Source organism: Drosophila subobscura, chromosome O (genome assembly GCF_008121235.1).
Source record: "Drosophila subobscura isolate 14011-0131.10 chromosome O, UCBerk_Dsub_1.0, whole genome shotgun sequence".
Taxonomy (NCBI): domain Eukaryota; kingdom Metazoa; phylum Arthropoda; class Insecta; order Diptera; family Drosophilidae; genus Drosophila; species Drosophila subobscura.
Genome location: NC_048533.1, coordinates 10,633,525 through 10,660,532, shown reverse-complemented (window position 1 = coordinate 10,660,532; position 27,008 = coordinate 10,633,525). Strand labels below are relative to the sequence as shown.

General features: G+C 46.3%; 12 protein-coding genes across 16 annotated transcripts; 7 read left to right on the top strand and 5 right to left on the bottom strand.

The window, feature by feature from the left end:
- Nucleotides 1-61: 61 nt before the first annotated feature.
- On the top strand, nt 62-5,334 carry LOC117899791 (methionine-R-sulfoxide reductase B1). 5 transcript variants are annotated; one of them, XM_034810071.1, is made up of 4 exons: nt 62-217; nt 2,138-2,290; nt 2,370-2,534; nt 5,038-5,334. In XM_034810071.1, the coding sequence occupies exons 2-4, from the start codon at nt 2,179-2,181 to the stop codon at nt 5,271-5,273; spliced, it is 513 nt and encodes a 170-aa protein (XP_034665962.1). In that variant the 5' UTR covers nt 62-217; nt 2,138-2,178; the 3' UTR covers nt 5,274-5,334. The 5 variants fall into 5 exon arrangements, with proteins under 5 accessions (XP_034665962.1, XP_034665959.1, XP_034665960.1 ...); XM_034810068.1 differs by lacking the exons at nt 62-217; nt 5,038-5,334 and adding exons at nt 842-1,116; nt 3,305-4,128; XM_034810069.1 differs by lacking the exons at nt 62-217; nt 5,038-5,334 and adding exons at nt 843-1,116; nt 3,326-4,128.
- A 670-nt stretch (nt 5,335-6,004) lies between these two features.
- Nucleotides 6,005-24,927, top strand: LOC117899788 (RRP15-like protein). Its single transcript, XM_034810063.1, has 2 exons — nt 6,005-6,011; nt 24,014-24,927. Exon 2 carries the CDS (start codon nt 24,022-24,024, stop codon nt 24,874-24,876), a length of 855 nt encoding a protein of 284 aa, XP_034665954.1. The 5' UTR covers nt 6,005-6,011; nt 24,014-24,021; the 3' UTR covers nt 24,877-24,927.
- Nucleotides 6,300-8,798, top strand: LOC117899779 (thiamine transporter 1). The gene is made up of 5 exons (XM_034810051.1): nt 6,300-7,053; nt 7,120-7,202; nt 7,267-7,568; nt 7,631-8,210; nt 8,274-8,798. Exons 1-5 carry the CDS (start codon nt 6,928-6,930, stop codon nt 8,539-8,541), a joined length of 1,359 nt encoding a protein of 452 aa, XP_034665942.1. The 5' UTR covers nt 6,300-6,927; the 3' UTR covers nt 8,542-8,798.
- Nucleotides 9,962-11,635, top strand: LOC117899778 (thiamine transporter 2). Its single transcript, XM_034810050.1, has 5 exons — nt 9,962-10,254; nt 10,316-10,617; nt 10,679-11,001; nt 11,063-11,304; nt 11,367-11,635. Exons 1-5 carry the CDS (start codon nt 10,022-10,024, stop codon nt 11,629-11,631), a joined length of 1,365 nt encoding a protein of 454 aa, XP_034665941.1. The 5' UTR covers nt 9,962-10,021; the 3' UTR covers nt 11,632-11,635.
- On the top strand, nt 11,532-22,879 carry LOC117899794. Its single transcript, XM_034810074.1, has 3 exons — nt 11,532-11,538; nt 22,438-22,617; nt 22,684-22,879. The coding sequence occupies exons 2-3, from the start codon at nt 22,443-22,445 to the stop codon at nt 22,815-22,817; spliced, it is 309 nt and encodes a 102-aa protein (XP_034665965.1). The 5' UTR covers nt 11,532-11,538; nt 22,438-22,442; the 3' UTR covers nt 22,818-22,879.
- LOC117899775 lies at nt 11,930-14,994 on the top strand. The gene is made up of 8 exons (XM_034810048.1): nt 11,930-12,096; nt 12,173-12,303; nt 12,417-12,567; nt 12,640-12,827; nt 12,893-13,496; nt 13,554-13,914; nt 13,973-14,262; nt 14,318-14,994. Exons 2-8 carry the CDS (start codon nt 12,185-12,187, stop codon nt 14,630-14,632), a joined length of 2,028 nt encoding a protein of 675 aa, XP_034665939.1. The 5' UTR covers nt 11,930-12,096; nt 12,173-12,184; the 3' UTR covers nt 14,633-14,994.
- LOC117899773 (protein AF-9) lies at nt 16,021-19,719 on the bottom strand. Its single transcript, XM_034810044.1, has 3 exons — nt 19,594-19,719; nt 18,868-19,109; nt 16,021-18,792 (listed from the first exon to the last, which is right to left on the bottom strand). Exons 2-3 carry the CDS (start codon nt 19,052-19,054, stop codon nt 16,076-16,078), a joined length of 2,904 nt encoding a protein of 967 aa, XP_034665935.1. The 5' UTR covers nt 19,055-19,109; nt 19,594-19,719; the 3' UTR covers nt 16,021-16,075.
- Nucleotides 20,298-21,290, top strand: LOC117899789 (nurim homolog). Its single transcript, XM_034810064.1, has 2 exons — nt 20,298-20,706; nt 20,774-21,290. Exons 1-2 carry the CDS (start codon nt 20,380-20,382, stop codon nt 21,206-21,208), a joined length of 762 nt encoding a protein of 253 aa, XP_034665955.1. The 5' UTR covers nt 20,298-20,379; the 3' UTR covers nt 21,209-21,290.
- On the bottom strand, nt 21,221-22,309 carry LOC117899786 (nudC domain-containing protein 3). Its single transcript, XM_034810060.1, has 3 exons — nt 22,148-22,309; nt 21,603-22,093; nt 21,221-21,547 (listed from the first exon to the last, which is right to left on the bottom strand). The coding sequence occupies exons 1-3, from the start codon at nt 22,246-22,248 to the stop codon at nt 21,261-21,263; spliced, it is 879 nt and encodes a 292-aa protein (XP_034665951.1). The 5' UTR covers nt 22,249-22,309; the 3' UTR covers nt 21,221-21,260.
- On the bottom strand, nt 22,796-23,893 carry LOC117899790 (RNA transcription, translation and transport factor protein). The gene is made up of 3 exons (XM_034810065.1): nt 23,734-23,893; nt 23,347-23,673; nt 22,796-23,281 (listed from the first exon to the last, which is right to left on the bottom strand). Exons 1-3 carry the CDS (start codon nt 23,792-23,794, stop codon nt 22,926-22,928), a joined length of 744 nt encoding a protein of 247 aa, XP_034665956.1. The 5' UTR covers nt 23,795-23,893; the 3' UTR covers nt 22,796-22,925.
- Nucleotides 24,858-25,592, bottom strand: LOC117899793 (V-type proton ATPase 21 kDa proteolipid subunit-like). The gene has a single exon (XM_034810073.1). The coding sequence runs from the start codon at nt 25,556-25,558 to the stop codon at nt 24,935-24,937; it is 624 nt and encodes a 207-aa protein (XP_034665964.1). The 5' UTR covers nt 25,559-25,592; the 3' UTR covers nt 24,858-24,934.
- A 171-nt stretch (nt 25,593-25,763) lies between these two features.
- Nucleotides 25,764-26,702, bottom strand: LOC117898052 (40S ribosomal protein S5b). Its single transcript, XM_034807213.1, has 2 exons — nt 26,093-26,702; nt 25,764-26,027 (listed from the first exon to the last, which is right to left on the bottom strand). Exons 1-2 carry the CDS (start codon nt 26,627-26,629, stop codon nt 25,860-25,862), a joined length of 705 nt encoding a protein of 234 aa, XP_034663104.1. The 5' UTR covers nt 26,630-26,702; the 3' UTR covers nt 25,764-25,859.
- Between the last annotated feature and the right edge of the window lie 306 nt (nt 26,703-27,008).

Sequence of the window (27,008 nt, the reverse complement as noted above, 5' to 3'; positions counted from 1 at the left end):
ACGCGCATCAGCTGTTTGCCGATTTTCCAACTGTGCAGCTGTTTCAAGCTTTTTTTTGATTAACTTTTTCATTTTCCTTCGCTGCGTAACAACGACGTGCGCACGCTTTACCTAGCCCACAAAGTTATAAACAATCGCCAAAAATAGAAATAAAGCAAAGCCACAGCAGCAGCAGCAACAGAGCACTGAAAAGCAACACAACACACATTTGAAGCAGGTGAGATATATTTTCTAGCGCCGTCCCCACTCAATTCAAGGACACTTGACCAGTCGTGGTGCCCCCCCTCGCCATAAGTGGCCATGGGGCGAAGTCATATTTGGATTTGTTCTGACATTGAAGGAAATTGTGTGTGGTGGTCCCCCCAGGTTATGAGCAGGGGGGTTCTACGAGGCAAACAATTTTCTTTTAATGAGCGTGTGCAATTGAGCAACAGCGGCTTTCTCTCTAATGCGCTTTCTCCCGTGTGAACAAATACACACAAGCACACTCTCTGCTGGTGGACATGGAAGCAGGCAAAACAAGCTGCACAAAAATAGAACGGATAAAGACGGAAGTGGCAGAAATTGCATAAATATTAGTTTTGTGTGTGGGTGTTTTGGTGGACAGGCCAGTGCAAGGCATATGCGATTGTAGGTAAAGCAGTGCAACCCCCATATGTGTACCTGCATGTGAATGCAGCCAAATGCATACATACCGTTCGCTTAATTAAATCAAATATACAGTTTTCCACTGGCCAGAGAGTGCAACTGACCCATACCTCCCAAATTAATATACCTTTGGCCTGTCATTGACTTTCCCGTTTGTTTTCGCATGTTGTTTTGCTCTCGCCATTCACATCGAACGAACGAAACGGTGATTAAATAACAAGCCAGTGCCAAGTGCAGCAAGCAGCAGCAGGCATTCCGTTATTTTGCCGTCTCCACCTACACCTTCCGATTGTCACTTTACTTTAAAATATTCGGCTGAAAAGTTAAAAATGTTTTCACTTTCTCGCCACGCACTGCGGCACACACGGAATTTCGCACTTATTGCAGCTGCCAAGTGGAGACATCCCAATCCATTAGGAGTAGTCGCTGCAGCTGCAACTGTAGTGCCCATCGCACGTTGCTTTGCAGGTGAGTGTGCTGTGAGCACGGGAGGGGATGAGGGGTGGCTCTCTCTATGGGCTTGGTCTGGTTGCCGTGTGTGGGTGTGTCCAGGCGGAGGCTTTCATGCCACACACACAATAGATTTAATTCATTTGTTGAGCCAATTTATATAGCAACCAATCGATTGACCAATGTCTAATTATAGACTTTATTTTCTAGTTCAAATTGTCTTGTGCATTCCTTACTCTACCCCCCCTGCCCTGCCACTGATTGCTCGAAATTAAATCATTGTCTACGACACAGTCGAGTGGTTTTTTCTACTAAAAAACCAAATTGAATTAGACTGCTTCGCCCCGCCACTCCACTGCACTCTAACGGGTCTTTCCCTGTCTATGCTCTGTATTTTGTTTACACTTCATGATCGGTGGGCGCCGTGCCGCCACTTTGTTTTATTGCAGCATAAAACTATTTTTAAACCAATATGCACGCGTTTCTTCAATCTATTTGTAGCAGTTCCATGCGTTCCTTCACTTTATTTGTAGTCGAATGCCTCTTCTCCTCCTCCGACTGCACTTAACCAATCTGTTTACACCTCCCACAATTAGGTTTATTGTCTGCCTTGGACTTTGTATACAAATTGAGCGCATTTTGTGGTGCACCACGAGAAGGGTATTATGACTATTTAGTGCAGTTTGTTGCGTACATGTGCCCTCACTTCTTTTCTTTACCAAAACAAGATGATTTTGGACTTTCTGAAAATACATTTCGCAATTCATGGCTGATAGTACAAGGCTGCTATGTTTGCTTATCGTCGACGAATTTGTTTTTAGACTAGCAAATTATGATTGCCCAAGGTTTAGTTGAAAGGTCTACATGATATGCGAAAGATTAAGTCAGACTAGCGACCAGAAATGTACTTTGAATCTCACCCTAAAGCACTTCCCCATAACTATACAGTTTCCATTGCTCAATTGCTGGTAAACTAAGCAGCAGCACACACTACACAACTTAACCGCAGTTTAAGTACATTTTCCGTTTTATATTACAGACAGCGACGAGGGTAAGACGAATCCCAGCAAAGCCAACAACATGGAGAATAAAAGCGAAAAGGTTACCGTGAACAAAGAGGAGCTGCGCAAACGCCTAACCCCACTGCAGTATCAGGTTACCCAGGAGGCGGGCACCGAGCGCCCCTACACAGGTGCCCCACAATCTTATTATATTTTTGTAAAGCAAAACAAAAAACAACCCACTAAACTAAACAAACCCCCAACCCACAGGTTGCTACAACAAGCACTACGAGAAGGGTGTGTATCAGTGCATTGTGTGTCATCAGGATCTGTTCAGCTCGGACACGAAATACGATTCGGGCTGCGGCTGGCCGGCGTTCAATGATGTCCTCGACAAGGGAAAGGTAACCCTCCATCGGGATGCCAGTATACCAGGTATGTAGCTTCGGTCCGTTTAGCTCTGTCCGACTGTCCCAGCCGGCTATCTATTGTCTAGACAATGTTTAGCACTCTTAGATGTTATTTGCAAAATTTTGAGTTGATTTTTTATATCATTTGCCGTTTCGTTGCCATTTATAATCAAAGTTTGTGTTGAGCTCAGGAGGGGCACTAACTAGCCTCAGAAAAAGATAACCAGATGTTTAATAACTTGTAATATACGATCTAAAGATAGTTAAAAGAGAGTTACACTTTATATTTTTAATTTTATAACCAAACAAAAGGATTTGCAAAATGTGTTCATTCTTGTTCTGTCCCCCCGTTCCCTTTTACTTGTTCTTTTTCTTGCTTTTTTAATGTTATGTTACGGCTTGGTTTGTCTTGAAATTATATGGTACATGTGCCCTAGTGTTCACTGTAGCTGTGCCGTTCGTTAGACGTACTGTCCGGGCATTTGATGATGATTTTGTTGTTGTTCTTGTTGTTGTTGTTGATTGCTACTGTGATGTTTTGATGTTGATGAACCTGAATGTGCAACTAACCGAAGAAAGAAAGACTAAAAACGAACTCCTAATTGAAGTATTGTATTCTTTTTATTCACATCTTTTTTCCCACCCAAAAAACAACTAAAAAACAAACAAAAAACCAATCTCTAACTTTCTCCAAAAATGTCCAACAACAAAAACAAATGCAACCAACATTTCATATTATATTATGAATCTCTTTCTCTGTCCCCGAATACCTTTTTAATGTGATTAAAACAACAGTAGTCATTTCAAAAACGTTAGGCATGGTGCGCACTGAGGTGCGCTGCTCAAAGTGCTCGGCACACATGGGCCACGTCTTCGACGATGGACCACCGCCCAAGCATCATCGTTTCTGTATCAACTCGGCGTCGATAGATTTTGTGAGAAAAGCAGCGCCGGCACCAACACCAACATCGTCCAAGAAATAATGCTCGATCTGTGTATAGTGTGTAGCGCGAGACCACCTCTGCTCCTCCCCCCCATAAAAAAAAACAGAAGCTATCGAAGATGATGAAGAATGAGCCGTCTCTCAAGCAGAATTAACGTGTTATATTATTACAACCAACAACAACCAGATACTTAGATATTTTATAGGAGTTTATTATGCAACCAACAAATGTTCGTAAAAACAATGCTTGGCAAAAGATATTGTATGTATGTGAGAGGATAAATATTATATTTTACGAAAACACAAAAAAGAAAAGGTCTGATATACTCGGCATAACGATCAGTCTGAAGTTCCTTGGTTTGGTTAAAGTATGTATTACATTTTCGGTTGAATTTCCCATCCATCTTTCACGCGACTCTCTACTGTCTTTCGGTTTCAATACAAAGTTCATACAAACAAAAAAAACTAAACGGAATAATCATCTGGCACTCATCGTACATAAAGCTTAAACCCAACCCCCCAACATTCCCATTTATCGTATCGATCATAGCTCAAGGTCAGTCGTCGCCTATATTTGGGTTAGGGAGCCACCATTATGTGTATGCCGATATTATTTATTATATTTTGACGGTTTGATTCATTTGTTGTTTTTGGTTGTTTTTCTTTATTTTGTTGCTTCTTACTCATGCCAAAAGTATTTTATTTATTATTTTATGTATAACATAAAGCAATACTACTGTATCCGAACCCATACCATACTATATACATATTTACATATATATAGTGTCAAACAAACTGAATAATGTGTATTTTCGTATATTTTCTATTTCTCTTTTTTTTAACTCGCTTCCAAAACAAAAAACTTAATGTACGCCTATAAACTGTTCTTTGGGGGTTTGTTTTGCTAACAACAAATACACCAACACACGAAATCCATTGTTAAAAATTGTAACAAAAAAAACACTCACACATGATGCATAAACATTTTGCTTTATTAACCGCATAATGATTATTATATACACCGATCTGCAAATACAACCAAACAAAATAAATCATTCGTTACGTTATTTGTCATCTCTCTTTTTGCCTCATTTACGTGATTTCATTGCGATCGTCCATCGTTCTATTTTCTTCGCTCTCTCGCTCTCGCTCTTGATCTCTGCTGCACTTGCACCTCTCCTTCGCTCTTTCACTCCTCCCTCCCCCCATTGCCTTGTCACCTGACATTCTCTCTTTGCTGTCTCCGCTGCACTCACATTTATTGCCGTTACTTTTACTGTTTCTTTCGCATTCCATCGCTCTCTCTCTCTCTCTTGATGTCTGACTGTAACCCTTGCTCCCACTCTCTCTGACTCTCCTTCGCTTTTCATTTCATTCATTTTGCAATCTATTTTCTTTTAAATTGGTTTTTATTTTTCTATAAAACCTTTAAATTGATCTGCGAAAAAAAATTTACAAAACCAAAAAACAAAACAAAATTATTGTAAAACAAACAAAACAAAAAAAATGCGCTATATAAAATCAAACACAAAACGTAAAACGTATCCAATTAATCTCACAATATGCAAAAATACAAATTACAAAGGGGGCAATATTTTACTACTAATTGCACATCCAGAACGCATTCGCACCGAGGTACGCTGCGCCCGCTGCAACGCTCACATGGGGCACGTATTCGAGGATGGACCCAAGCCAACGCGCAAGCGCTACTGCATCAATTCGGCGTCCATTGAATTTGTCACGGCGGATCCCACAGCGACAGGAGCAGGAGTTGGTGCGGCGACAACCGTGGCCACGCCCACCCCCATTGCACAGCAGTAAACTTGCGTGGGAGCGGAAGGACAGTGTGTGGCCAAAACAATCAACGAAACGAATCAAAAAAGAAATGGTGTGACCGTTAACAAAAGCTTGTGCGAAAGGAGGAGGTCGAAAGGAAACTCGTAACTGTTGCCTGTTAAGAACGTTTTTTACATGTAATTTTCTTACCATTTCCGCAAGTGTGGCCAATTTTAGCTTTTAGTCCAAGTCCAGTCATTCGAATGTCCGTCTGGGAAACAGTGTGTCCAACGGCAGCTGTCCGTCGTCAAATGTATTGTGTGTAGAAGCGTTAATATTTCCTGGGAAATCCTCCGTGTGTGTTGTGTAAATAGCTAACGTTTTTCCTATTTAATTTGTTTGTTATACATACAATACCTAATACCCCCTGTACAACATTGAAACACATTACTAATTTTAAAGTGAGCGCGCTAAATAAACGTGTATTTTTTACAATATATAAACAGATGTTTTCGTTCTCCCAAGAAAGAGTCCATTGATTTAAGCAGGAAGGAAACGAATCGATGTGTGGCAGCTGCAATAGCAAGGACAGTTCACAAAACAATTATTCGGAGTTACAACCACAACAAAACGAAGCTTAATACGCAGTAATCAAATGAGCTTTCCTTTTGTCCTATTCACATTTAATTAAAGTCTATTTTTATCCCTGGCTCCGCAAGGGTATCAAAAGCTTCGGTCCGTCCCCAAAGCCACCCTTGGATTCTAGTTCATGTTTCTGTTTTTGTTTTGTCTGACGCAATTGCCATTCAGGTGGGAACATCTGCGGTGTTCTTGCCAATCGCTCGGAAAGCCCGCGCACTGTACAGATGCTGCGCTGCGCCGCTGTTGCTCTGTCGTCGTCGTCGCTCTGTTGCGTTGCTGTGATGTAACAGGCACAGCGACAGCATGAAATCGAAATTTATTTATGCGCGCACAAAAGTCAATTGATTTTAATTGATTTGTGGTTGTTCATGCTTATTTTGTTTTTGGAAGGTAAATTTCTATTTAAATGAAGTGTTGTTTTTTTGTGACAAATCGATAACAAAAGCAGTGAGAGAGCTAGAAAGTTCTTTGATTCGATCTTAGAGCCAACAGCGGCACCACGTGTAGGGTGTCTGAAAATTGATAGACTGAACGAACACCCAACACCCACCTGTGCGCTTCGATCGGACAGTGAACAAATGTACATATGTACATGCATTCATGTGTATGTACATATATGTATGTATGTACGATGTATTGCGTGCGCGTAAATGTTTGTTTGACATTCAAAAAGTAAGCGTGTGTGGAACGCCGGCTGTTGTCGGGGTGGCGCAACGTTCAGTTCTGCATTCGGCGGCCATCGCATAATATAAATCTTTTAATTATCTAACAATCGTTTGAACAGAGATTTCTGTGTAAATATAAAAATAAATGAGGCATTTGAAAGTGATAATGGCCATCCGGAGAGTGCAAAGATTAGATTGACGCTCGGTGTCCATGGCCTGATACAACAAATGTGGCCGTGCCTCGCTAAAAAGCGCTTAAACCAACAGAAAAACCCTAAAGCGATTCATTCCACGAATGCGGAAAGCCCGACCGCAGCCCAACCTAACGGCATACGCTAGCGCTTTACCTTACGTTACATTACGTAGCGCACCACCGTTACACAATTTCCACAATGAAAGAGTGGCTGAAAATCTCCTGCCTGCTATGCGTCTTCGGATGTGTGCGCGAGATCCGACCCTCGGAGCCGTATGTCACGGAATTTCTATTGGGGCCCTGGCGTAACATCACAGAAACTCAGGTGAGTGGTTGGCATCTACAAATCTATAAATACCAAGAAAATAATCATTTAAATCTGTTCTTACAGCTCACCCATGATGTCTATCCGGTGGGGACATATTCGTACCTGGTGCAATTGGTATTTGTGTTCCTCATAACCGACTTTCTGCGGTAAACCGAACAGAACTCTCTTAGAAGACATCCCAGCTAAACCCTCTTTGTACATCCGTTGCAGCTACAAGCCGCTCATCATCACAATTGGTGCCACTGGTGTAATCATTTGGAGCATGCTCATCTGGACCACTAGCTTGTTGTCCCTGCAGATTCTGGAGTTCTTCTATGGCACCTACATGGCCGCAGAGGTGGCCTACTTCACGTACATCTATGCCAAGGTTGATAAAAAGTATTATCCTCGCGTCACCTCACACACAAGAGCTGCCATGTTTGTGGGCAAACTGGTATCCGGCATTACCTCCCAAGTGATGATCAATCTGGAGCTGATGAACTACAAGGAACTCAACTACATAACGCTGGCCAGTGAGTGACAAGCGATGACTTTCCAGAAAAATAAAATTTATTTAATAATGTTCCTTTCGCAGCTCAAATTATGGCCATGTTGTGGGCCTTTGGTCTGCCGCGAGTGAACAAGAGCCTGTACTTTCATCGCGATGAAACGTTTGACACACCAGAAGCCATATCGGAGCAGTCCTCGTACACGCAAACCGATTTGCCAGGGGACTCCAGCTTGGAGATTTCCAGTCAGTCGCAGCCCAGGCTGATCAAGGCCATGCATTTGCTGTGGTCTCACTTTCGCAGTGCATATACCAATGGCCGCGTGATCCAGTGGAGCCTGTGGTATGCCATCGGCCTGGCCGGCTACCTACAGGTCACCTACTACATGCAGTTGCTGTGGAAGGTGATTGAACCGGAGCCACTGATCGCCTGGAACGGAGCTGTGGATGCAGTGCTAACCGCACTGGCGGCACTGAGTGCCTTGGCCGCTGGTTATCTGCACACGGATCGGCTCAATTCGCGCACAAGTCTGCTTACTTTGGCCTTCTTTTCTGCGTTGGAAGGAGGCTGCGTGCTGATCTGCTGCTGGACAAACGATATCTATTGGTCCTATGTGGGATTTGTGTTGTTTGGTGGCCTCTATGGCTTTACCATCACGGTTTCCAGGTAAGATACAGCATGACTCTGCTTCTAGAACTATTTATAATTGTATTTTCTAATTCTTTGCAGCGCTGAAGTGGCCCGGCATCTGCAGGAGGATAGCTTTGGTCTTGTATTTGGCTTCAATACGCTGATTGCGCTCATTTTCCAGAGCCTGCTGACCATGATATTTGTCACAGACACGGGCTTCGAGCTCGATCCGGTGGGACAGTTCACCGCCTATGCATTCTATTTCATTGGCGCGGCCGTGCTCTATTTAATATCAGTCCTTGTCGAGTATATTTGGTGCATGTATCGAGCATCAAACACGGAGAAGCTGGACAATGCGTTGGAATAGTTGTAGCTGCATTTAGCACAGTACTTAAGATCACCTGTTGGTGGTGCACAAATTCAATTAATTTAAATGTAACGTGTTCCTATCAGGTCTCGTTCCCACTGAAAGTATTCAAGCGATTTCTGTGTACGATAATGTGATTGAATTCCAAGAAAGATTGAAGGCAACACTTGGGCTAATCATTGTGTAGATATGTTCCATTTATAGACAGCCCCCAATCTGTCTCAAGTGTCGCGGAATAAAGACCTGCTTTTATAGACCATCATTGTCGTTTTTATTCGAGTGCTGTGCTAATGATAATTAGTTGATAATGTATGTTACGTATGTACAACGATTGCATCAAGATCAAGCTGTGTCTAGCTGAAAAGGTAATCTTATTTTACTTGTCCAGCAGAAGGCTTATTAAACTGATTGGCTAATAACAGCCAAAGGCATCCCTGAACTTTGGGACTAAGCGGTCTCTGCTCAACCCTTTAAGGGGTTGTTGTTGGGCCACAATTCTGCTACAACCTATAATTTTAGAGGGGTGTCATAGCTTTATCCAGTAAATATGGAAATAAATGTATATGCGCTTATGTAAGTCTCACCGGACACATTCCAATTTGTACGTGTTATAGCTTTGCTTTCAACTTTTGTGGAATGCCGCCAGCGACTGCTAAACGTCGACATCTCTATATTATTAGCCAGGTAAATATTCTTACACTTTATGTGTATATTTTCTGATTGAAAGTCTGCCGGATGTTGCACTTTATTGCACAAATTTAAATTAACACTTTTACTGAAAACATTTGAATGTCACCTTCGAAAGTTATCAATATACCTCCTGGCGTCATGGTGCGTGGGAATCTCCTGCTTATATTATTGTACACTAATCGCCGTCTACTGCCACACATTTTACATAAGATTTTGATAACAATTCTTTAACTAATCAGCGTAGAATTTCACTTAAAACTGTAACGCGGCGGTAGCCACATTTTTAAAGACTTGCAAGTCGCCAAGAATTTAAGTTATACTGAAAGATCCACTTAAGTGCTGTGCTAATAGTCTAATTAGCTTATAATTTTAATTTCATGGAGTGGGAACGGATCAGCGACTGCAACGTGATTGTGCTTTGGCTATGCTGACAGCAAATTAGCGGAAACTTTTCATCGGATCTCAATCTCTCCTACGCTCCTCCATCGCATCGCCATGTGTGTGAAGTCAGCGACATGCCCGCAGCACAGACACATCCGAGTCCAGTCCATGTAGGTTTTGCTCGTTGAGAAGTCTCGCATCGTGTCGAATCGAATCGCGGGTTGCGCTGATTATAAAGACGTCAAAACGAAATCTCTATAGTCAGAGAGGTACCCTCATAACCCCCTGGCTGGAAGGCTGGAAGAATGTGTAATTATTTTAATAGGTTGTCTAAGCTTTCTAGACACCGCGAGGTGCACTGCGGCGCGCACCAGCATTATCGCTGGGTTGTAGCAAATATCGCGATTAGATGCGCATTGGCAGCCGCAGCGGGATGGAGTCGTGGCTGAAGATATCGTGGGTATTATGCATATTCGGTTTCCTGCGCGAGATCCGTCCCTCGGAGCCGTATCACGCGGAGATATTGATGAGCGACTGGTATCATGTCACCCAGGAGGAGATCAATCGTTCCGTCTATCCCGTGGGCACCTACTCCTATCTGGCTCTACAAATCTTTGTCTTTCTCATCACAGACTTTCTCAGGTAATCCAATGCAATAATGCAATCGCTGCAGCAAGGTCACATCTCTGTTTTCTCTCAACAGATACAAGCCCGTAATTGTTGCCAATGCTCTGACGGGCATCTTAGTCTGGAGCACGCTGCTGTGGACCACAACGCTGACGGGCCTGCAGGTGGTTGAGGTGTTCTACGGCTTCTATCAGGCGGCTGAGGTGGCCTACTATGCCTACATCTACGCCAAAGTCGACAAACAGTATTATCCGCGTGTGACCTCATACACGCGATCGGCCATGTTCCTGGGCAAGCTGGTGGGTGGCCTGCTGGCTCAGCTTATGGTTGGCATGCAGTGGATGGTCTACCAGCAGCTCTACATCATCAGCATTACATGTGAGTGCAGTCCTCGGGTGAATCAGATGATCTATAACTCAGCATATACATTATCCTGCAGCTCAAGTACTGGCGCTGTTTTGGTCATTCGGTCTGCCAAAGGTTGAAAAGAGTTTGTATTTCCATAAACAATCTCTTGTCACAAAGTCCGAACCGGCAGCCATTGAGAACGGTTCAAATAAGCCGGAGGAAACGGTAGCAAAGCCTTCACCTGCCACAAAGCCAGGCGTGCAAGCCTTGCAGCTGCTGTGGTCTCACTTCCACAGCGCCTACACAAATCCCATGGTGCTGCAGTGGAGTCTATGGTATGCCATGATCCTGGCGGGCTTCCTCCAGATCAGCACCTACATGCAGGTGGTGTGGAAGTCCTACAACGAGCCAACAGTAGGTGGATGCATATGTTAATGTATGCTGACCAATGTACACAATTTTTTCCTTACCTTAGATTGCATGGAATGGAGCTGTGGACGCTGCACTGACAGCCCTCAGTGCCATTTTTTCGCTGCTGGCGGGCTATTTTCCTGCAAGTCGCCTGAAGACGCGCACCAGCTTTCTGACAATAGCTTTTGTGTGCGTGCTGGAGGGTGGCTGTATATTATTGTCATCCTGGACCAGCAACATATACTATTCCTACCTGGGATATGTGTTATTCGGTGGCTTATTTGCTTTTGCCATAACAGTGGCCAGGTTTGTCTTCATCCTCAATATCTCCTTTTGTCAATGTAAGCCATTTTTTGTTCTTCTTGCAGCTCTGAACTGGCCAGCAGCCTGGTGGAGGACAGCTTTGCCTTGGTTTTTGGCTTCAACACTTTTGTTGCGCTCCTCTTGCAGTGCATACTAACATTTGTGGTTGTGTCGGAGAATGTCAATCTCGATTTGAATGTTTTTGAACAGTTTACCGTTTACGCATTCTATTATATGGTGATTGGCACTGTTTATTTTATAATTGCTTTATTGCAGTGCGCCTGGTCTTGCGCTATAGGCCCGAAAACCAATAAAGAAGTTGTAAATTGATAAATTGTTGCTTGTTTTCGCCAGTGTAGCCTTTGTTTACAATTAATATCGGTGGGATCGCAAACCACATGATCGATGGAACAAAACTCTCGCCATCGATAAATAGAATTTAATTAAAATTTGTGCAGAGTTGTTCATGGTGAATGGTCCAAACTAACTTTTAGTGATTAGGAAATATATATTCAAATGGAACAGCACTATTTTAATTCAATTTACACACAAAATGACAGAGAGAAGTATCGTGCGTCCCCAAGTTGTTCATCTACCGATATATTTTATATCGGTCCTGCTTCCACCTCTACCGCCCGGCTTGTGGTTGGTGCATGGCGCGAGTTTTTGTTAACAATTGTGGTTAACATTTGAACAATGCACTTGAGTGCAATTACAATTGCTTAATTACAGTTTTTGACACTCCCCACTGCAATATAACACCAACCGTCGAATCAGCCAAACGTGGATACGGAGGTGAGTACGCTGTCCACAGAACCATACAATGGACCCGACACCGTTGACCTTACGCCTTAAATTTTTTTGTTTACAGCCATAAATTAAAATGAGAGTCTTACGCCGCGGGACGGTACAAAAAATTTCAGTTGGCGTCTGCCTGATTTTGTTGCTCATTTCCTTGTATGTGTTGAACGAAGAGCGGGATGTGGATAAAAATGTTAAAATGTATGTATTTATCTTTGCACAAGCGATGTGCGAAGTGTGTGTGTGTGTGTGCGTGCTTTGCAGATAATCATTTATTTATGTACTTTGTTTGTACATGCAATTCTCATGTGCAGCGAAATTATCGAGCGCTCCATTAGGTCGGCCATGAATCAAGGCGAATGTCGACATCCACACCTACCCGTGGATAATCCCGATATCATGAAATTTTACAAACCAGTGGGAAAAGTACACTGCGGCGATGGACTAGATTGGGTCATTTGCGAGGTGATTACGGGCATGTTTGCAGCAGAAATGTTTTGCAATGCTTATGATTCCCTTTGAACTCTTCTCGTGTAGAAATCCATTTGCTTTGTGAGGCCAGAGATAGCGGCCAGTCACGAGGATGTCATTTGTTCGTATACGGACATCATACGCAAGTCCGACTACAAGGTGCGCTTTGGCCGAACGCTGCGAATGAAGGAGCCGTATGTACTGCAGAGCAGCGACTTTGTTAAAGTTTCATGCCGGTCGGGCAGCGGTCAAAGGTGACTACTTTATGGGCTTCCTGATTTTGCTATCAGTTATAATTTCGTTTGTTTTCTCCCCACAGTTGGTATGGTATGGCCCATGGCATACGTGACACTGTGCAAAGACCGTTGGCTGCGAATTTTGCACCAAATCTGGCTGTATTGCCACCCGAGGCCGTGGCCCAGGCCCAACCTCAGCTGCAGGAAGTGCCCACCGCCTCGTTCTACAATGTCCTGATGTTTGGCTTCGATTCGTTGAGTCGCAACGCCTTTATGCGCAAGCTGCCAAAGACCTACGAGTATCTGACCAATCAACTGGGCGCCACCGTGCTGAAGGGATATAACATTGTGGGCGATGGCACGCCACAGGCGCTGGTGCCTCTGCTCACGGGCTTTACGGAACTGGAGCTGCCAGAGACAAGGAAACGATTTTCGGGCTCGGGCAGCGTGGATTCATATCCCATGATTTGGCAGGATTTTGCACGTCTCGGCTACATGACTTCCTTCAACGAGGATTTGCCGAATGTGGGCACCTTTACGTACCGCATGAATGGCTTTCAGTCGCAGCCCGTGGACCACTATCTGCGCACCTATTTTGTGCAGGCGGAACAAATGGCAAGCGACAGTCAGCCCAACTGTATTGGCCATCAGCCGGATCATATCACCATGCTGGAGTACACCAAGAATGTAAGTTCTTTGGCTTAAGCATTTCCCAAATCTGTTTTTGAGAACTTTCTGTTTTAGTTTATGCTTAAATATCGGGATGCACCGCGCTTTGTGTTCAGCTTTCATGGCGGACTCTCGCACGATTCCATCAATCTGGTGGGCGCCGCCGATGATGATGTGCACGACTGGCTGGTCACGCTCAAGGAGAGATCTCTGCTGGACGACACCATTCTCATTTTTATGGCCGATCATGGCAATCGTTTTGCCGAGGTGCGTGCGACATTGCAAGGCAAACAGGAGGAGCGACTGCCGTTCTTTAGCTTTGCCTTTCCCGAGTCCTTCAAGAAGCGCTTCCCCCAGGAGTACAAAAACTTTGTGGCCAACGAGCAGCGTCTCACAACGCCATTCGATGTGCATGCCACACTGAAGCATATCATTCGTAAGTCTTCAACTTTTAATCGTTATTTGGAATCATCTTTACGGATTTATCTCCACAGAGCTGCAGACTGCCAGCGATGAAGAGTCGACGGTCGAGAGCAACGACATGCACATACACATCTCGGAATTGGCTCGAGGACGTGCCATCTCGCTGCTGGAGCCCATACCCAGCAATCGCTCCTGTGCCGATGCCTACATAGAGCCACACTGGTGCGCTTGCCTCAATTGGCGCTCGCTGCAGCTGAATGACACTCAATACGCTGGCATCATTCTGAAGGTGGCTCAGAGCATTGTGGACACCATCAATGCGGCCACAGCCGAGCAGCGAGGACTCTGCGCTCCCCTTGAGGTAACACAGCAAACCATTGGGGAGATTTTTACCTAAATTTGACTTACCCTTTCAGTTGCTTCGCGTAAATTGGGCGCTGCGCCTGCAGCCGCACAAGGAGCTGCTGCAGTTCAAGACAAACAGCGACAGGGATGGCTTCCTGGCGGATATGACCGGCCAGACCGAGGTACACGATGAGATGTATCAGCTGCAGCTGGTCACACAGCCCGGCAAAGGGCTGTACGAGGCCAGCGTGTCCCACAATCTGCAGACATTCAGTGCCACAACGAAACTCACGGATATCTCGCGTGTGAACAAGTATGGCAATCAGGCCAGATGTATCTACGATCGGGATCCCGAAATGCGGAAATATTGCTATTGCCGCGACTAGTCAACGCAAAACTCCCTCTAGTCTCACTGCTAATCAATTAGCTCGAATAATATTAGGATTTTGTTTAGTTTGTAGTTGTAGTAATTCGAGTATTCAGCCCACAATGTTTTCATTTTGCCCCCGAAAGACTACGCCGCTCGCTCTCTTTAGTTTGTTATTAAGTTTGAAAGTCTGCCTCAGTTGTTGTAATATTAGTTCCTCCCCTTACTCAAAATGAAAGCAAATACTAATTAATTTGTATTTATATGTAGAGAAACAAAGCAATGAAATGATATGATGAATCGACCTCTCTTTGAAACCAAATACCCAACACGAATAATATATAAATATATTTTTGTATAGCACTGTATTTATAGTATGCCTGTATGTAACTTTTATTTGAATATTGATAAACATTTCTCCACATACAGACATTATACGATAAGTATATACGCGTAATGGCGTGTTTTCTTTGTTGTTGGGGAAAAGGGGGAACCTCAGGGCTCTGGGTTGTGGTTTAAAATTAACTTTTGCTTGCGTAAATTCGTAATCGCGTATATACAATACTAAACATTACATTCCATTGGTTTCTGATGCGTGATTATACGTATTTGTGTATGTGTTGTCAAGGCTGCTGCTGGCAATCGTTCAATATAATCCTTGAGGGTAGTGGGCTGCGGCACTCCTTCATGCTACTGTTTATATATTTTTTTCTGGTACTGTGCATAATTTTGGGGTGTACATATATCTAGATAATATCTATAATACTTGCTTCAATTTCGGTTTAGTTTTTATTCTTTTCTGGTTAGACTCTCGTTTGGTTGGTTCAAAAAACTAAATAAAAATCGCACCAAATCTTTCTTAATTGTACAAAATGTATAATTTATTTTGCATAGTTAAATACTCAATAAATTAGAGAGTAAAACGTATCAAAAAAGATCTTAATACAAATAAATGTAGATGCATAAGTTAAAAAAAAGTAATCATATTATTTAAAAACGAATAGGAAACCAATAAGAATAATATTTAAAAGCATAAAATAGTTTCTTAGTTTGTAAATGAGTCTCGAGCTAAGGGTTCGGTGTCATCAAATGTCGAATATATATTTATTTATATTTATAGGCAGTAGGTACTACTGTATGTATGGAAATTATGGATAGATTTCTGTGTATGCTTATAGATAGCCTTCCTGTGCATCGAGAGTGGGAGAGAGAGAGTATCGCATACTGCTGCTGCTCGCTTTTCGGGCCTCTAACTTAACAATCTAAACAAATGGGGGTGGTGGGGGGAGAGCGTAGGGTAGCCACAGAGGGGGAACCACCCGTGGTGTGGGACTTGGGCACTTACTAACTTTTTTAAACTAAAACTTCATTAACGTTTATCGATTTGGTTATGTGCATGAGGGTTTTTGTGCATCGTCTAGCTGTAGAGAGCTGGTGCGGCGGCGGCGTTGCCCATTTGGTGTCACGAGACGGATGTGGCCAGAAACTCCTGCAGCCGCTGCACAGTCACACGGTCCAGCTTGCACAGATCAAAGTCGAAGGTCTTGTGAGTGATCTCGTAGCAGCCGGTGGCCGCAATCATCTCAACGACCTGTTGCAGCTCCTCGTTGTCCTGCAGCGTCATTATCTTGTGATGTAGCTCCTGCAGCTCGCTCAGATATTCCGTTGGAAGGGATGTCGTGCTCACCTGCAGCGAGGGTGTCAGCTCAGCCGGCGAGTGCCCGCTGCTGCTGCTATTGTTATTGTTGTTGTTGTTATTGTTGTTCAGGCTATTGGCTGCTGTCGCTCCACCGCTGGGATGACTATTGCTGGGCGAGGATGGTGGCGGCGGCAGGAATCCTGAGCCCGCCGAGCCAGACACTGGCACCAGCGCCGTGGAGTTTGCATTCGAGGGACGCAGTGAGGGCGATTTGGATTTCTCGCGCGGCGCCTTGTTCTGTTCCTTCTTTGAGGGCTTCACCGGTGGCTCTATAAAGCCACCACCGCCACCGCTGCCGCTGTTGCTGTTCTGTGAGCTGCGACGATTCCGTTTCTTTTCCTCCTTGTCCGGCTTTGCCTCGGACTTGTCCGCCGCCTTAGTCTCTGGCGTTCTGTCCGGCCTTTCGGGTTTCTCGCTCACGTTCTTCTCTGGCTTTTCGCTTGGCTTTGATTTTCCCTTGTGCTCTTTGCCAGCCGATTTTGCGTCTTTGCCGGACGCCGCACTGGCCTTGACCGCCTGTGTCGTTGATTTCTGTTGGCTGCCCCTCGCCGGCAGATCGGGAAAACTGCTGTTGGAGCTGTCCGAGTGCTGGAGCGTGGCAGCCGCTGCTGCGGCCAGTGCACTGGTGGCTGCCAGATCCGGCGCCGATTGTGCCGAGTCCACATCACTGAGGTCTAGATTGCTTGGAGCTTTGTTCTGTCCCGGCTGTGGATGCGTCTGTTGCTGCTGCTTGCCACTGTGCTTCGCCTCTGGCTGCTTATGTCCGGCGGCCTCTCGCTGCCGTTTATCATCTTTGCTGGAGGCCTTCTCCTTAGATTTCTTGTGCTTCTCCTTCTTGCTGCTGTTGCCGGCATTGGCACTGCCCCCGCTGGCTGCAAATTTTTCCATCGCTGTGGCCTCGCCGCTGGGACTGGCGCCCGTTGTCTTGGGCGATGGCTCAGCCACTGATGGCTTATCCGCAGTTGCTGCTGCTGCTGCTGCCGCCGCTCCTGCAGCTGCCAGTTGCTGTTTGTCTTTCTCCCGCTCCTTGGGCTTCTCCTTGTCCTTTTCCCGCTCGCTGCGCTCCTTGTCCTTGTCCTTGCTCTTTTCCTTCTTCTTGTGCTTGTGCGACTTCTTGTTGTCTGCATTGCCATTGCTCGTGCCCTTGTCGGCCTTTGGATCTGTGACTGTTTTCTCCAAATGCTTCGCAGTGGCCGTCGTCGTTGAGTCCTCTTTGTGCTCGCCGCCTCTCTTGCCGCTGCTGGCCAGACTGCTGCTGCTGTTGCTACCCACAGACGTGGGCGTCGCTTTGCCCGTGGCGGAGACGCTCTGACTGGCCGCTCCCTGATGCTGCTGTGGATTGCCAGTGGCCAGCGGACTGTCCGTTTGGCCAGTTCGCTCATCCTTGGGCAGCCGCTTGTCTTTGTGCTCCTCGCGTTGTTTCTCCCGCTCCCGCTCCCTCTCTCGTTCGCGCTCGCGTTCACGCTCCTTGTCCTTTTTCTCCTTTTTGGACTTCTTGTTGGAGCTGCGCTCCTTGTCCTTGGATTCGGATTTGCCGGACTTGTGGTCGTCACGCTCCTTGGAGCGCGATGTGGGCACTGCCAGAGCAGTGGACGCCTCTGTGAGCGTCTTCTTGGGACTAGGCGCACTCATTTCGGCCTTGCCTGGCTTCGGACTTGCCGTACGCTTCACCAATGCCGAGGAATTGGCCAGCACCAGGGCCGTGGAGGAGGGTGTGCTGCTGGAGCTCTGCTCACGTTCACGCTCCTTGTCACGGGACTTGTCCTTCTTGGACTTTTCCTTGTCGCGATCATGCTTGCCGCCACCCTCGCCGGACTTGCTCGATTTGCGGTCCTTGTCCCGGCCATGGCGATCCTTTTTGTCCTTGTCGCGCGGCTTGTCCCCGCTGTTGGACTTATCGCGCTCCTTGCTCGACTTCTCCTTGCCATCGTGCGAGCCGCTCTTGCCGCTGGCGGGCAAGACTTTGCTCTCCGGCGAGTGTTTCGGGGGTGCGGCAATGGCCAACATATTGCCGCCGTTCCCCTTGGTAATGGGCGGTCCAAAGAGCGCGGAGAAGGCGCTCGTCTTGCCAGGATCATCGTTGCGCGATTTGTGCTTCTTGATGGGTGCCGCATCGATGGTCAGGGCCTGGCTGCCGCCACCCTTGGCCTTCACAATGGCCACCTCGTTGTGGGGTCCATCGCTGCCGCCACCGACGCTGGGTGACACTGTGCGGCTGAGGCTGCTGGCCCCGATATTCGCACCAAAGACAGGCACGCCCCCGCCGCGCATCAGCTTGGCGCGAAAGTCCTCGGAGGGGGCCTCGAAGACGTGCGTCTTCACCTCGACATGGTGACGCGGTGGCCCCATCTGCTGCAGCTCCAGATCGTACTGGTACATGATGCGCTTGGGCTCGTCGCGATTGCGAAAATATATTTCGACTGGCAATAGGAAGCCGGCATATCCCGACTCCTGTATGGCATACGGTGGCTCCTTGATGACTGCATGCGAAAAAGCAAAGAAATTATAATCAAACACAAATCTTTTGTGCAGGGTGAGCGGCTACCGACACTTACCACGCTTCGGCTTGGGAAAGGATTCGTGCAGCAGAAAGACAACCTTCTCGACAAAGGCACTGATGTCCGCCTTGTTCACGCCCTGCACGTAGATCTCCCAGTCGTGGGTGAAGGCCTGCGGGTGTGGGGTTTTCTTGCTGCGCAGCTTTGACGTGTGGCCAATCTCAAATTGCACCTTGACCGCCATTCCTCTGTGTAGAGCATCAAACTCCGATGTCTCCGGCACGGTTTCCGTTCAAGTGCTGCAAAAACAGGAAGCCAAAATGCATTCTTACAACATATCTTGCCTCAAACATCCCGCCAAAATCGATTCTGTCATTACTGTGTGAAAAAATAAACTCGTTTTGTAATAGCCTGAATGAAAGATTCCTATTGACGCCCAATTAAAATCAAAATAATTGGGCAATGCTTGTGGCACGCCGCCTGCGCTGCCCTGCTGCAGACCCGCAGACGGGCAGCGGGCTCAGGGTGCATGCGTGCTGGCATCTTGCAACATGTCACGTCCGCCTTCATCTCCAGTCCTCTTCCGGTCACCCGGCCCACTCGACAATATGGTAACATCTAAGTAATAATGCTATTGATCCGTTTTTGTGTTATGTTTCCCGTTTTAAGCCGAAATGTTATTGTTTGTGTGTGCCACATTGTGGCCCTTTTGTCCAGCGCAAGCTTTCGCTCGGGTCATGTACTTCTGCAGCAGCAATTGCGTGTAACCAATTCTTTACTTACTATATCCACTGGGCGCATTCGCATGAATGTGCACACTATTTTCGCATAAGTAACAATATTTATTGTTGATATATACAGAATTCGCGGAAAACGGAAAAACACACACAAAAAAAAACTATGTTGCAGTGTGACCAGGAATTATCGATAATATATACCGACGGGCCATCAAAAATATGCTAAAATATACCAAATCATTTTATAAATATACCGCAAGTATCTCGTAGTCTTAAATCATATTCCTCGATTTTGATGTTCCATTTAATATTACTAGCTGGCAAAAACTTTTAACACTGAAAGAATAATTTAATTCGTTTGAAGAATCAGATTGGCTTATTATAAATACTTTTTTTTCATGGATTGTATACCCGATGACATTGTATTTTACAAATTTTTATTTAATTTTTTCATTCAAATACCCCCTTCTGGAAGCGGTGGAGCTTTGTTTTCAGTTTGTAAATGTATGTAAATTATTAACAGAGACACATGTTAACTGATGACAATAAAAATTAGTGAAAAATAGAACGCAAGAGGAAAAGAAATTCTATTGTTTTAATGAAAATTGCACAAAGCGTGGGGCGACAGGGAAACATTCTGAACAATCCAAAAGTTCGATACCATCGATGGTGAACCGCAACAATCGATGGTCGGCTTATTTTTCAACCATCGATAGTATCGCTGGCGTTATCAAGTTTCCGCCCAACCCTGTTGCGTCCGTCCAAGCCATCACATAAACATTTCTTTTACCATTAATTAAGAGTATTATTGTGTTGCTTTTTGTTGTAAACCATGGCCAATTTTGCCAAGGTGTTGCTGCTCCTCGCCTCGGTGGCCACTTTCGCGTATACTTTTTTCGTGGTTGGGAAGCTGATGCTGTTTCTCTCCACACCTCGCTCCATCTCGAAGGCACACACTTGGATTTTCAATTTACTGGACAACAAGTCCCGGCTGGAGACCGCCTATGGCCCGATTGTGTTCGACACACTCTACCTGATCGGATTCATCTTCCAGCACAGCTTCCTTAAGTCAGCACTGGTGAAGAATTTGTGGCGCACATTGGGCCTGGCTGCCGCAGAGCGAACTATTTATAGCCTGACGTCATCGATTTGTTTACATGTTTGTATTTTTACTACACCAACAAACAGTCAGGCAAACACTAATTTCACGCTTTTCCACTTTGCAGTATCTGCTGAAGAACTGGCTGCCTGCTCAGTCGATTGTCTTGTGGCAAATTGATGTGGACGAGAGTGCTCCACTCTGGTGGACTTTTGTGGTCACCCATGGCCTTGGCTGGGCGGTTATCTTCGGCGGCAGCCTCATAATGGATCTGCCAGAGCTCTTGGGTATCAAGCAGGTCTACTATGACCTCAAAGAGTATGGCGAGCCAATTGCCTACAAGTCGAACGAGCTGCGTAACCTCTACTCCCATGTGCGTCATCCTTCCTTTGTGGGCCTCTCGGTCATCCTGTTTGCCACGAATGTGATGAGCCTGGACCGCCTGCTGCTGGCCTCGCTGCTCACCGTGTACATGTACGTGGCCTGGTCCACGGACGACAAGGATGTGGCCTACCAGAAGCAGCAACTGCAGTGCAAGAAACACGAGCTGAAGGCTCAGTAAATCAAAAATAACTTCTCATTTAGATCTAGTACTTATATTGACACATTAAAGACTAACTCATCCTCACAATGGATGGATCAAATGGTTGCCCCTTGAATGGTGAACCCTCAGCGTCCCAGGCAACGCGTAAGCGGTCCATGGTCTTGGCCTGCTCCGGATTGGCAGCCTGCAGCTGGCTCTGCCTCTTATCCGCCTCCAACTGTTGCACTCGCAGCTTCTCTATAGTCGCCTGTGTGTCGTCGGGAAGCTCGTCTATGTAGCGCTCGCAGTCAATTTTCTTTGTATCAATTTCGGCGTCAGCCTCAAAGAGTCGATCCCACCAGAGCTCCTTGGACTTGTCTAGCGAAAGGGAAGGGAATTACTTAAGATATTCAATCACTGTCCAAGTACTTACCACAACTGATGTGCAGCATGTTGTGGTCAATGGTCCACAAGGCTTCGTTGTGCTTGATCCGCTGGCTGAGATTCCCCTCTAGAAGCACGTGCCCTGCATTCTGTTTGCTGCTCACTCGAAGGCTTTGAGCTCTGATTTCTATGTTCAGATTTTTAGATGTTTTTAGCTCCTCGGGCAGCAGCACTTGCACTTCCAGATCCTTTAACGTCTGCGACCAGCAATGGCCGGCAAAGGCAGCTCCATTCTTGTAGTCAATAGGGGAAAATGCAGACTTCAGTAGAGTAGCAGCCTCACTTTTGGGTGCATCACTGCTCTCCACAATTATTTCCTGCACAGCCGGCGGCGCTGGCATTTCACTCTCGGCGTTCATTGCTTGAAGAGCGCAGTCCGGGTCATAGCGCTGCATTGCTCCATAGAGTATCTGATCCCGCATGCCTTTGGGAAATCCAATTTTGTCAGCCTCATCCTTTTTTGTGTGATAAAAGTCGGTGCTGTCGAAAGCACGAATATTAAAAGTGCCAAGTTTTGAGTGAAAATCTATCTACTTGCGACGCAGAAAACCAAAGATGGAGTCTAGGAATCCCACAATGGTCTTTCGATCTTGCAGAATCTCCATGAGCATGGCATCGTTACGCTGAAATTCCATTTTTGTCAGCCGATCAATTAAATCTCAACAAAAATTTAACAATTTAAAATGTACACCTGTTTGTGCCATTCACATGTAAACGTGTTTGCTACATGATAGCTATCGATATATCGTATGTGTTTGTGTGTTCCAGAGTTGGCCTTTGGAGTGAAATCTATTATTTTTTAAATTTGTATTATTTTAAAGCAGTCAAAATGATTGGAAGACTGTCGTTTTGGAACAAAGACAACAACAGCAGTGAAGTGGACTGCTTGGGCTGTCGTTTGGTCAGCGGCTTCGGACTGATCGGCATCGGATTCTTTCTGTTGGCCCAGGCAAAGCGGCGCAGCAAGCCGCTCGAGAACTACACAATGAAGGGCTTGGCCGCCGGTGCGTATTCCCTGTCCACACTGCACACTCCCTTCCCTTATTAATGGTTCAATGTCCATTCATTAGCTGTTGGAGCTCTGGGCGTGGCTCGCCTGGGAAATGCAGTTTTTTTAAAGTCAAGTGCTGAGAAGGAACCGGAGGAGGGAACGACGCCAGCACAGACTGTAACCAAGGATCATGGATTCTTTGCTAGACGCTAGACAGGCAGACGGTTTTATTAGCTAGCCCCGACTCATTAAATTTACAATTAGTTATGTACTGCTCTTGCTTGGCTTTTGCATTTGTTCATGGGCATATCCATCCCCACTTCAGAATCCAACTTTTCCCAGCTTGGTGTCAGTCTTTGGATTGGCAGTTAGATTTTGAACCGACACGATGGTCTCGTTAATGTGCGTTTGCAGCTGACGCAGACTCTGGATCTGCAAGAGGCGCAGTATGCGCATGGGTAGGTCCAGGGCGGCATCACTGTCGGACACCACATCGTTGCCCTTGTCAAATGGAAAGGGTGTGCCCACAATGGGCTGTCGTCCCCTGGCAGCTGGCGAAATGCGTTCGTGTACCACCCGGGCTACGGCCTCCAGCTGCACCAGATGATTGGGATGATGAGGAACATTCAGTTGGCCAGCCAGTGTGCGCACACCAGCAATAAATTCTTTATCGTTAACTATTTAACAGAGAAAATATTAATGGTAATGGTAAATCTATTTTTCTTTGCGAACTCTCTCTTACCATTAATTTGTCCGTCAAATATCATCTGCACTTTTTTTTGCGACTGCTTGTTGTTGATTTTGGGCAGCGTTTGCTTGCTGTTGATCGACTCGTACTGGGCTGGATCGTCCAGAAACTCCAGACGTATGGCATGGCCCAATATCCAGGCGAGTTGTTCGTTTTGTGTCCCCAGGCTTGGCATATTCAGGTCTGCACAGTACTTCTGGTAGGCATCCTCCCACATTTCGATATTGTCGACATTGCGCAGTATTGCGCGGTCTTCTATAGCGTATTGTCGTATCTTTTGGTCCTCCAGCCAGAGGACAATGCTCGCAAAATCCTTGCGATCTAGTTTGTGGTGCAATTGCACTATTAATAAAGCCCGAAATCTGACTACATTGTACTTACTGCTAAGCGCCAGATCACTGGGTGTGGGATACCCCAAGGCCTCTAGTTTCTTCTTGAGCATTGTCTACTTATTGTCGTTTTTTACACACAAATTTCGTCAGTATTTGTCATCAGCCGGCAATGCTTCTTCTTCTTCGTGCCCGTTGAGCGATGGTACTATCGCAGCTGCTTGTACTCGATGCCATTAGCTATCGATTACGGCTATCGCATTTATATACCACCCCTAGCAACGTGAGGAGCACGCGTATTTTGTTTTTAAAATTTGTTTTCATTTTATAAGCTCTTGAAATGGCTCTTCTCACTGCGAAGCGCACGAAAAAAGAAGCTGAACCGGCTACAGACAGTTCCAACCACGAATCGGACTCGGAAGACAGTCAGGATGCTGACGGCGAGACAGGCGCCAACGCCGGCTGGGCAGATTGCATTGGAAAGGTGCTGAAGAGCAAGTCGGTGGGACCCACCGTGCTGTCCCGGGCAAAGAAGAATCCCGGAGTCGTTCGTTCCAAAAGCAGCGAGACAGCAAAGAAGCCTGGATTCGACTTTGAAGTCGTCGGCGGCGATGTTAAAGAGGAGGAGAGCGATGACGAGGAGAATGGCGACGCTGACAGATCTGCATTGGACGCGCAGCTGACTAAATCAGAGCGCAAAAATGTGCCGCTGCAGCTGAGAGTGAAGCCCAGCTACCAGGACCTGGAGAGGGAGCGAACACTGCGGAAGGTGGCCACTCGCGGTGTCGTCCAGTTCTTCAACGCTGTGCGCATTCAGCAGAAGGATCTCGAGCAGCAGTTGGCTGATGCGGGGCCACTGGACAGTCGTCAGGATGCAGTGCTGAATAATATCAACAAGAGAAAGTTCCTCGACGTGCTGATGAGCGGCAAGCGGGCCAAATCCACGGCCATAGACAACGCTGTCAAGAAAGAGGAGCAGGACACGGATGATGATGACGACGAGGACGAGGATGATGATGACACTGCAGCGGCGTCTTCCACTGGCAAAAAGAAGTCCGAGTGGAATGTGCTGCGAGAGGACTTTATGACCAACAAAAAGATCAAGCACTGGGACGAGGAGGATGACGAGGGCAGTGATCAGGCGGCCAATAACGACGAGGCGGATGACAGCGACGACGACGATGAGGAAGATTAGTGTTTAATTACTTTAATAGGCGCCTTAATAAATAGTAGTTTTGATTTGTAATCGGGCATTAAATCATCTCCGCCTTGGACGTTAAGTATATGCCCACAATCAGTCCAAAGAGACCGATGGCCGAGCCAAAAATCTCCACAATCAGCACCTTGACGAACAGCGAGGCATTGGCCGAATCGGCTAGGGCTGCGCCAGAGCCCACAATGCCAACAGCCACACCGCAAGCGATGTTAACCAATCCGACGCCCAGCCCGGCTCCAAATACAGCGAATCCTGTGTACATATTCCTGGCCATTTGAGCCTTGTTGCTCAGCATCTTCGCCAGACGATAGTTGTTTATGCTGCCAGACAAAACGATGGCCATGATGAGACCATAAATGGCCACCGCCTCGCAGAATATAATCGAAATGAGGTTCTTGGTCTTGATCCGAGGCGAGCGGACGCCACCGCCGACAATGCTGGTCCCCGTAGTGTAGATTCCGACGGCAGCGCCCACCACGGACAGCGACACCGACAACCCAATGCCCAGGCCAGCCCACAAGTACGGACTGGTCGTGTACAGAAACCAGCCAAGTCCCATGCGCTCGCCAATGTTCGTCATTACATGGCTGAGGACCACAGCCGCCATGACGACGATCGATATGGTAATTATCAGCAAAATGAATTTACAGCGAAAGTTCATGATTTTTCAGACGTTAGCACTCCGTTCAATGAATGGAAATTGATTTCCACACAGATTGATTGATAAATCAAAGTGGGAGGCTGACTGGAGAGCCTTTAAAATTGGCAACAAACACCACACACAGCAGCGAGAAAGGGATGGCTGTATATACAAAGCGCGGGAGTCTTTACTCCGGCCACGGTTGTTAGAATGAAACAGCTATATGTTTATGGCAATACAACACTGTATTTACAGTTACATCGTAGATGCTTGCATACATAACGCATATGTATGTGTGTATTTATATTGAAATTTTCGCAATTTAACGATTCGATTTGGCCACACGCTCCAGCTCATCCTTCTTCTTGATGGCATACGAGTTGGACGATCCCTTGGCGGCATTGATCAGCTCATCGGCCAGGCACTCGGCCACGGTTTTGATGTTGCGGAAAGCAGCCTCACGTGCCCCAGTGCAGATCAACCAAATGGCCTGCAAGGCAAATGGTGGGGAATGATTTCTTTGCATTTAGCTTTATTTTGTTATGTTCTGATTACCTGATTGACGCGACGCAATGGCGAGACATCCACAGCCTGACGGCGCACAGTGCCAGCGCGTCCAATACGTGTAGAGTCCTCACGTGGCCCCGAGTTGACAATCGCAGTCACAGTCACTTGCAGCGGATTTTCCGATGTCAGCAAGTGAATGATCTCGAAGGCATGCTTCACGATGCGGCATGCGAGCAGTTTCTTGCCGTTACTGCGGCCCTTCATCATCAGCCCGCTGGTGAGACGCTCCACAATCGGGCACTGGGCCTTGCGGAAACGTTTGGCCGCATAGCGTCCAGCCGAGTGCGGCAAATAGCGAGCAAACTTCTCCTTCACGGCAATGTAGTCTTGCAACGAAATATCACTTATGGATATGTCATCGCAGGCCCAGCGGCCGAATAGCTTGATTTCGGGCCACTCATTGGCCTGCTGATAGCCGGCAGCAGCCACTCCTTCTTCCTCCCAGATCTCATCATCGGCAGTTTCTATGGGCACCACAGGCGCCTCGGCCACCTGCACAGTCGCTTCGATTTCGGATTCGGACATTTTAATGCAAAATTAAACTGCAAATTACGAATTTTACTAGTGCACGTCTGCGTCGCTGTACCGTTTCAAAGAAAAGAAGGAGACATGAAAAGGAAGGAAAGAAAGAGGTTACAAGATGGCGTTAGCTTTTCATAAAGGGCGGCAAAGATATATCGATGCACACTTTTGGCTGATATTAATATCGGTACTTTTGTGCGATAAGTGTTATATTTTGGCAATAATAATGTTATATCAGTTTAGCTACAGAACATAAACGATGCCCTTAGCAACAATGCAGCAGCAGAAAAGCTAAAACCGCCATCAAGATTAGTCATCGAAAGTACTATCGGTACTATGCAGCCCTGATTGAAGTGTTGGGCATTGCAAAACATAAGTGCTG

What these genes read in the sequence shown, in the direction of transcription:
- LOC117899793 (XM_034810073.1), bottom strand. Translation starts at nt 25,558, where the DNA reads ATGAACTTTCGCTGTAAATTCATTTTGCTGATAATTACCATATCGATC.
- LOC117899775 (XM_034810048.1), top strand. Translation starts at nt 12,185, where the DNA reads ATGAGAGTCTTACGCCGCGGGACGGTACAAAAAATTTCAGTTGGCGTC. An exon ending in TAGATTGGGTCATTTGCGAG is followed by an intron (nt 12,568 to 12,639) that starts GTGATTACGGGC and finishes CTTCTCGTGTAG; the next exon opens with AAATCCATTTGCTTTGTGAG. An exon ending in GACTCTGCGCTCCCCTTGAG is followed by an intron (nt 14,263 to 14,317) that starts GTAACACAGCAA and finishes TTACCCTTTCAG; the next exon opens with TTGCTTCGCGTAAATTGGGC.
- LOC117899778 (XM_034810050.1), top strand. Translation starts at nt 10,022, where the DNA reads ATGCGCATTGGCAGCCGCAGCGGGATGGAGTCGTGGCTGAAGATATCG. An exon ending in CTACATCATCAGCATTACAT is followed by an intron (nt 10,618 to 10,678) that starts GTGAGTGCAGTC and finishes ATTATCCTGCAG; the next exon opens with CTCAAGTACTGGCGCTGTTT. An exon ending in AGTCCTACAACGAGCCAACA is followed by an intron (nt 11,002 to 11,062) that starts GTAGGTGGATGC and finishes TCCTTACCTTAG; the next exon opens with ATTGCATGGAATGGAGCTGT.
- LOC117899791 (XM_034810066.1), top strand. Translation starts at nt 978, where the DNA reads ATGTTTTCACTTTCTCGCCACGCACTGCGGCACACACGGAATTTCGCA. An exon ending in CACCGAGCGCCCCTACACAG is followed by an intron (nt 2,291 to 2,369) that starts GTGCCCCACAAT and finishes CCCAACCCACAG; the next exon opens with GTTGCTACAACAAGCACTAC. An exon ending in TCGGGATGCCAGTATACCAG is followed by an intron (nt 2,535 to 5,037) that starts GTATGTAGCTTC and finishes CAAATTACAAAG; the next exon opens with GGGGCAATATTTTACTACTA.
- LOC117899789 (XM_034810064.1), top strand. Translation starts at nt 20,380, where the DNA reads ATGGCCAATTTTGCCAAGGTGTTGCTGCTCCTCGCCTCGGTGGCCACT. An exon ending in CGTCATCGATTTGTTTACAT is followed by an intron (nt 20,707 to 20,773) that starts GTTTGTATTTTT and finishes TCCACTTTGCAG; the next exon opens with TATCTGCTGAAGAACTGGCT.
- LOC117899790 (XM_034810065.1), bottom strand. Translation starts at nt 23,794, where the DNA reads ATGCTCAAGAAGAAACTAGAGGCCTTGGGGTATCCCACACCCAGTGAT. An exon ending in CAGTGATCTGGCGCTTAGCA is followed by an intron (nt 23,674 to 23,733) that starts GTAAGTACAATG and finishes ACCACAAACTAG; the next exon opens with ATCGCAAGGATTTTGCGAGC. An exon ending in ATTTGACGGACAAATTAATG is followed by an intron (nt 23,282 to 23,346) that starts GTAAGAGAGAGT and finishes TCTGTTAAATAG; the next exon opens with TTAACGATAAAGAATTTATT.
- LOC117899794 (XM_034810074.1), top strand. Translation starts at nt 22,443, where the DNA reads ATGATTGGAAGACTGTCGTTTTGGAACAAAGACAACAACAGCAGTGAA. An exon ending in AATGAAGGGCTTGGCCGCCG is followed by an intron (nt 22,618 to 22,683) that starts GTGCGTATTCCC and finishes TCCATTCATTAG; the next exon opens with CTGTTGGAGCTCTGGGCGTG.
- LOC117899779 (XM_034810051.1), top strand. Translation starts at nt 6,928, where the DNA reads ATGAAAGAGTGGCTGAAAATCTCCTGCCTGCTATGCGTCTTCGGATGT. An exon ending in CTCATAACCGACTTTCTGCG is followed by an intron (nt 7,203 to 7,266) that starts GTAAACCGAACA and finishes CATCCGTTGCAG; the next exon opens with CTACAAGCCGCTCATCATCA. An exon ending in CAACTACATAACGCTGGCCA is followed by an intron (nt 7,569 to 7,630) that starts GTGAGTGACAAG and finishes TTCCTTTCGCAG; the next exon opens with CTCAAATTATGGCCATGTTG.
- LOC117899788 (XM_034810063.1), top strand. Translation starts at nt 24,022, where the DNA reads ATGGCTCTTCTCACTGCGAAGCGCACGAAAAAAGAAGCTGAACCGGCT.
- LOC117899786 (XM_034810060.1), bottom strand. Translation starts at nt 22,248, where the DNA reads ATGGAATTTCAGCGTAACGATGCCATGCTCATGGAGATTCTGCAAGAT. An exon ending in TTTGGTTTTCTGCGTCGCAA is followed by an intron (nt 22,094 to 22,147) that starts GTAGATAGATTT and finishes TGCTTTCGACAG; the next exon opens with CACCGACTTTTATCACACAA. An exon ending in CATGCTGCACATCAGTTGTG is followed by an intron (nt 21,548 to 21,602) that starts GTAAGTACTTGG and finishes CCCTTTCGCTAG; the next exon opens with ACAAGTCCAAGGAGCTCTGG.
- LOC117898052 (XM_034807213.1), bottom strand. Translation starts at nt 26,629, where the DNA reads ATGTCCGAATCCGAAATCGAAGCGACTGTGCAGGTGGCCGAGGCGCCT. An exon ending in CATTGCGTCGCGTCAATCAG is followed by an intron (nt 26,028 to 26,092) that starts GTAATCAGAACA and finishes TTTGCCTTGCAG; the next exon opens with GCCATTTGGTTGATCTGCAC.
- LOC117899773 (XM_034810044.1), bottom strand. Translation starts at nt 19,054, where the DNA reads ATGGCGGTCAAGGTGCAATTTGAGATTGGCCACACGTCAAAGCTGCGC. An exon ending in CTTTCCCAAGCCGAAGCGTG is followed by an intron (nt 18,793 to 18,867) that starts GTAAGTGTCGGT and finishes TTTCGCATGCAG; the next exon opens with TCATCAAGGAGCCACCGTAT.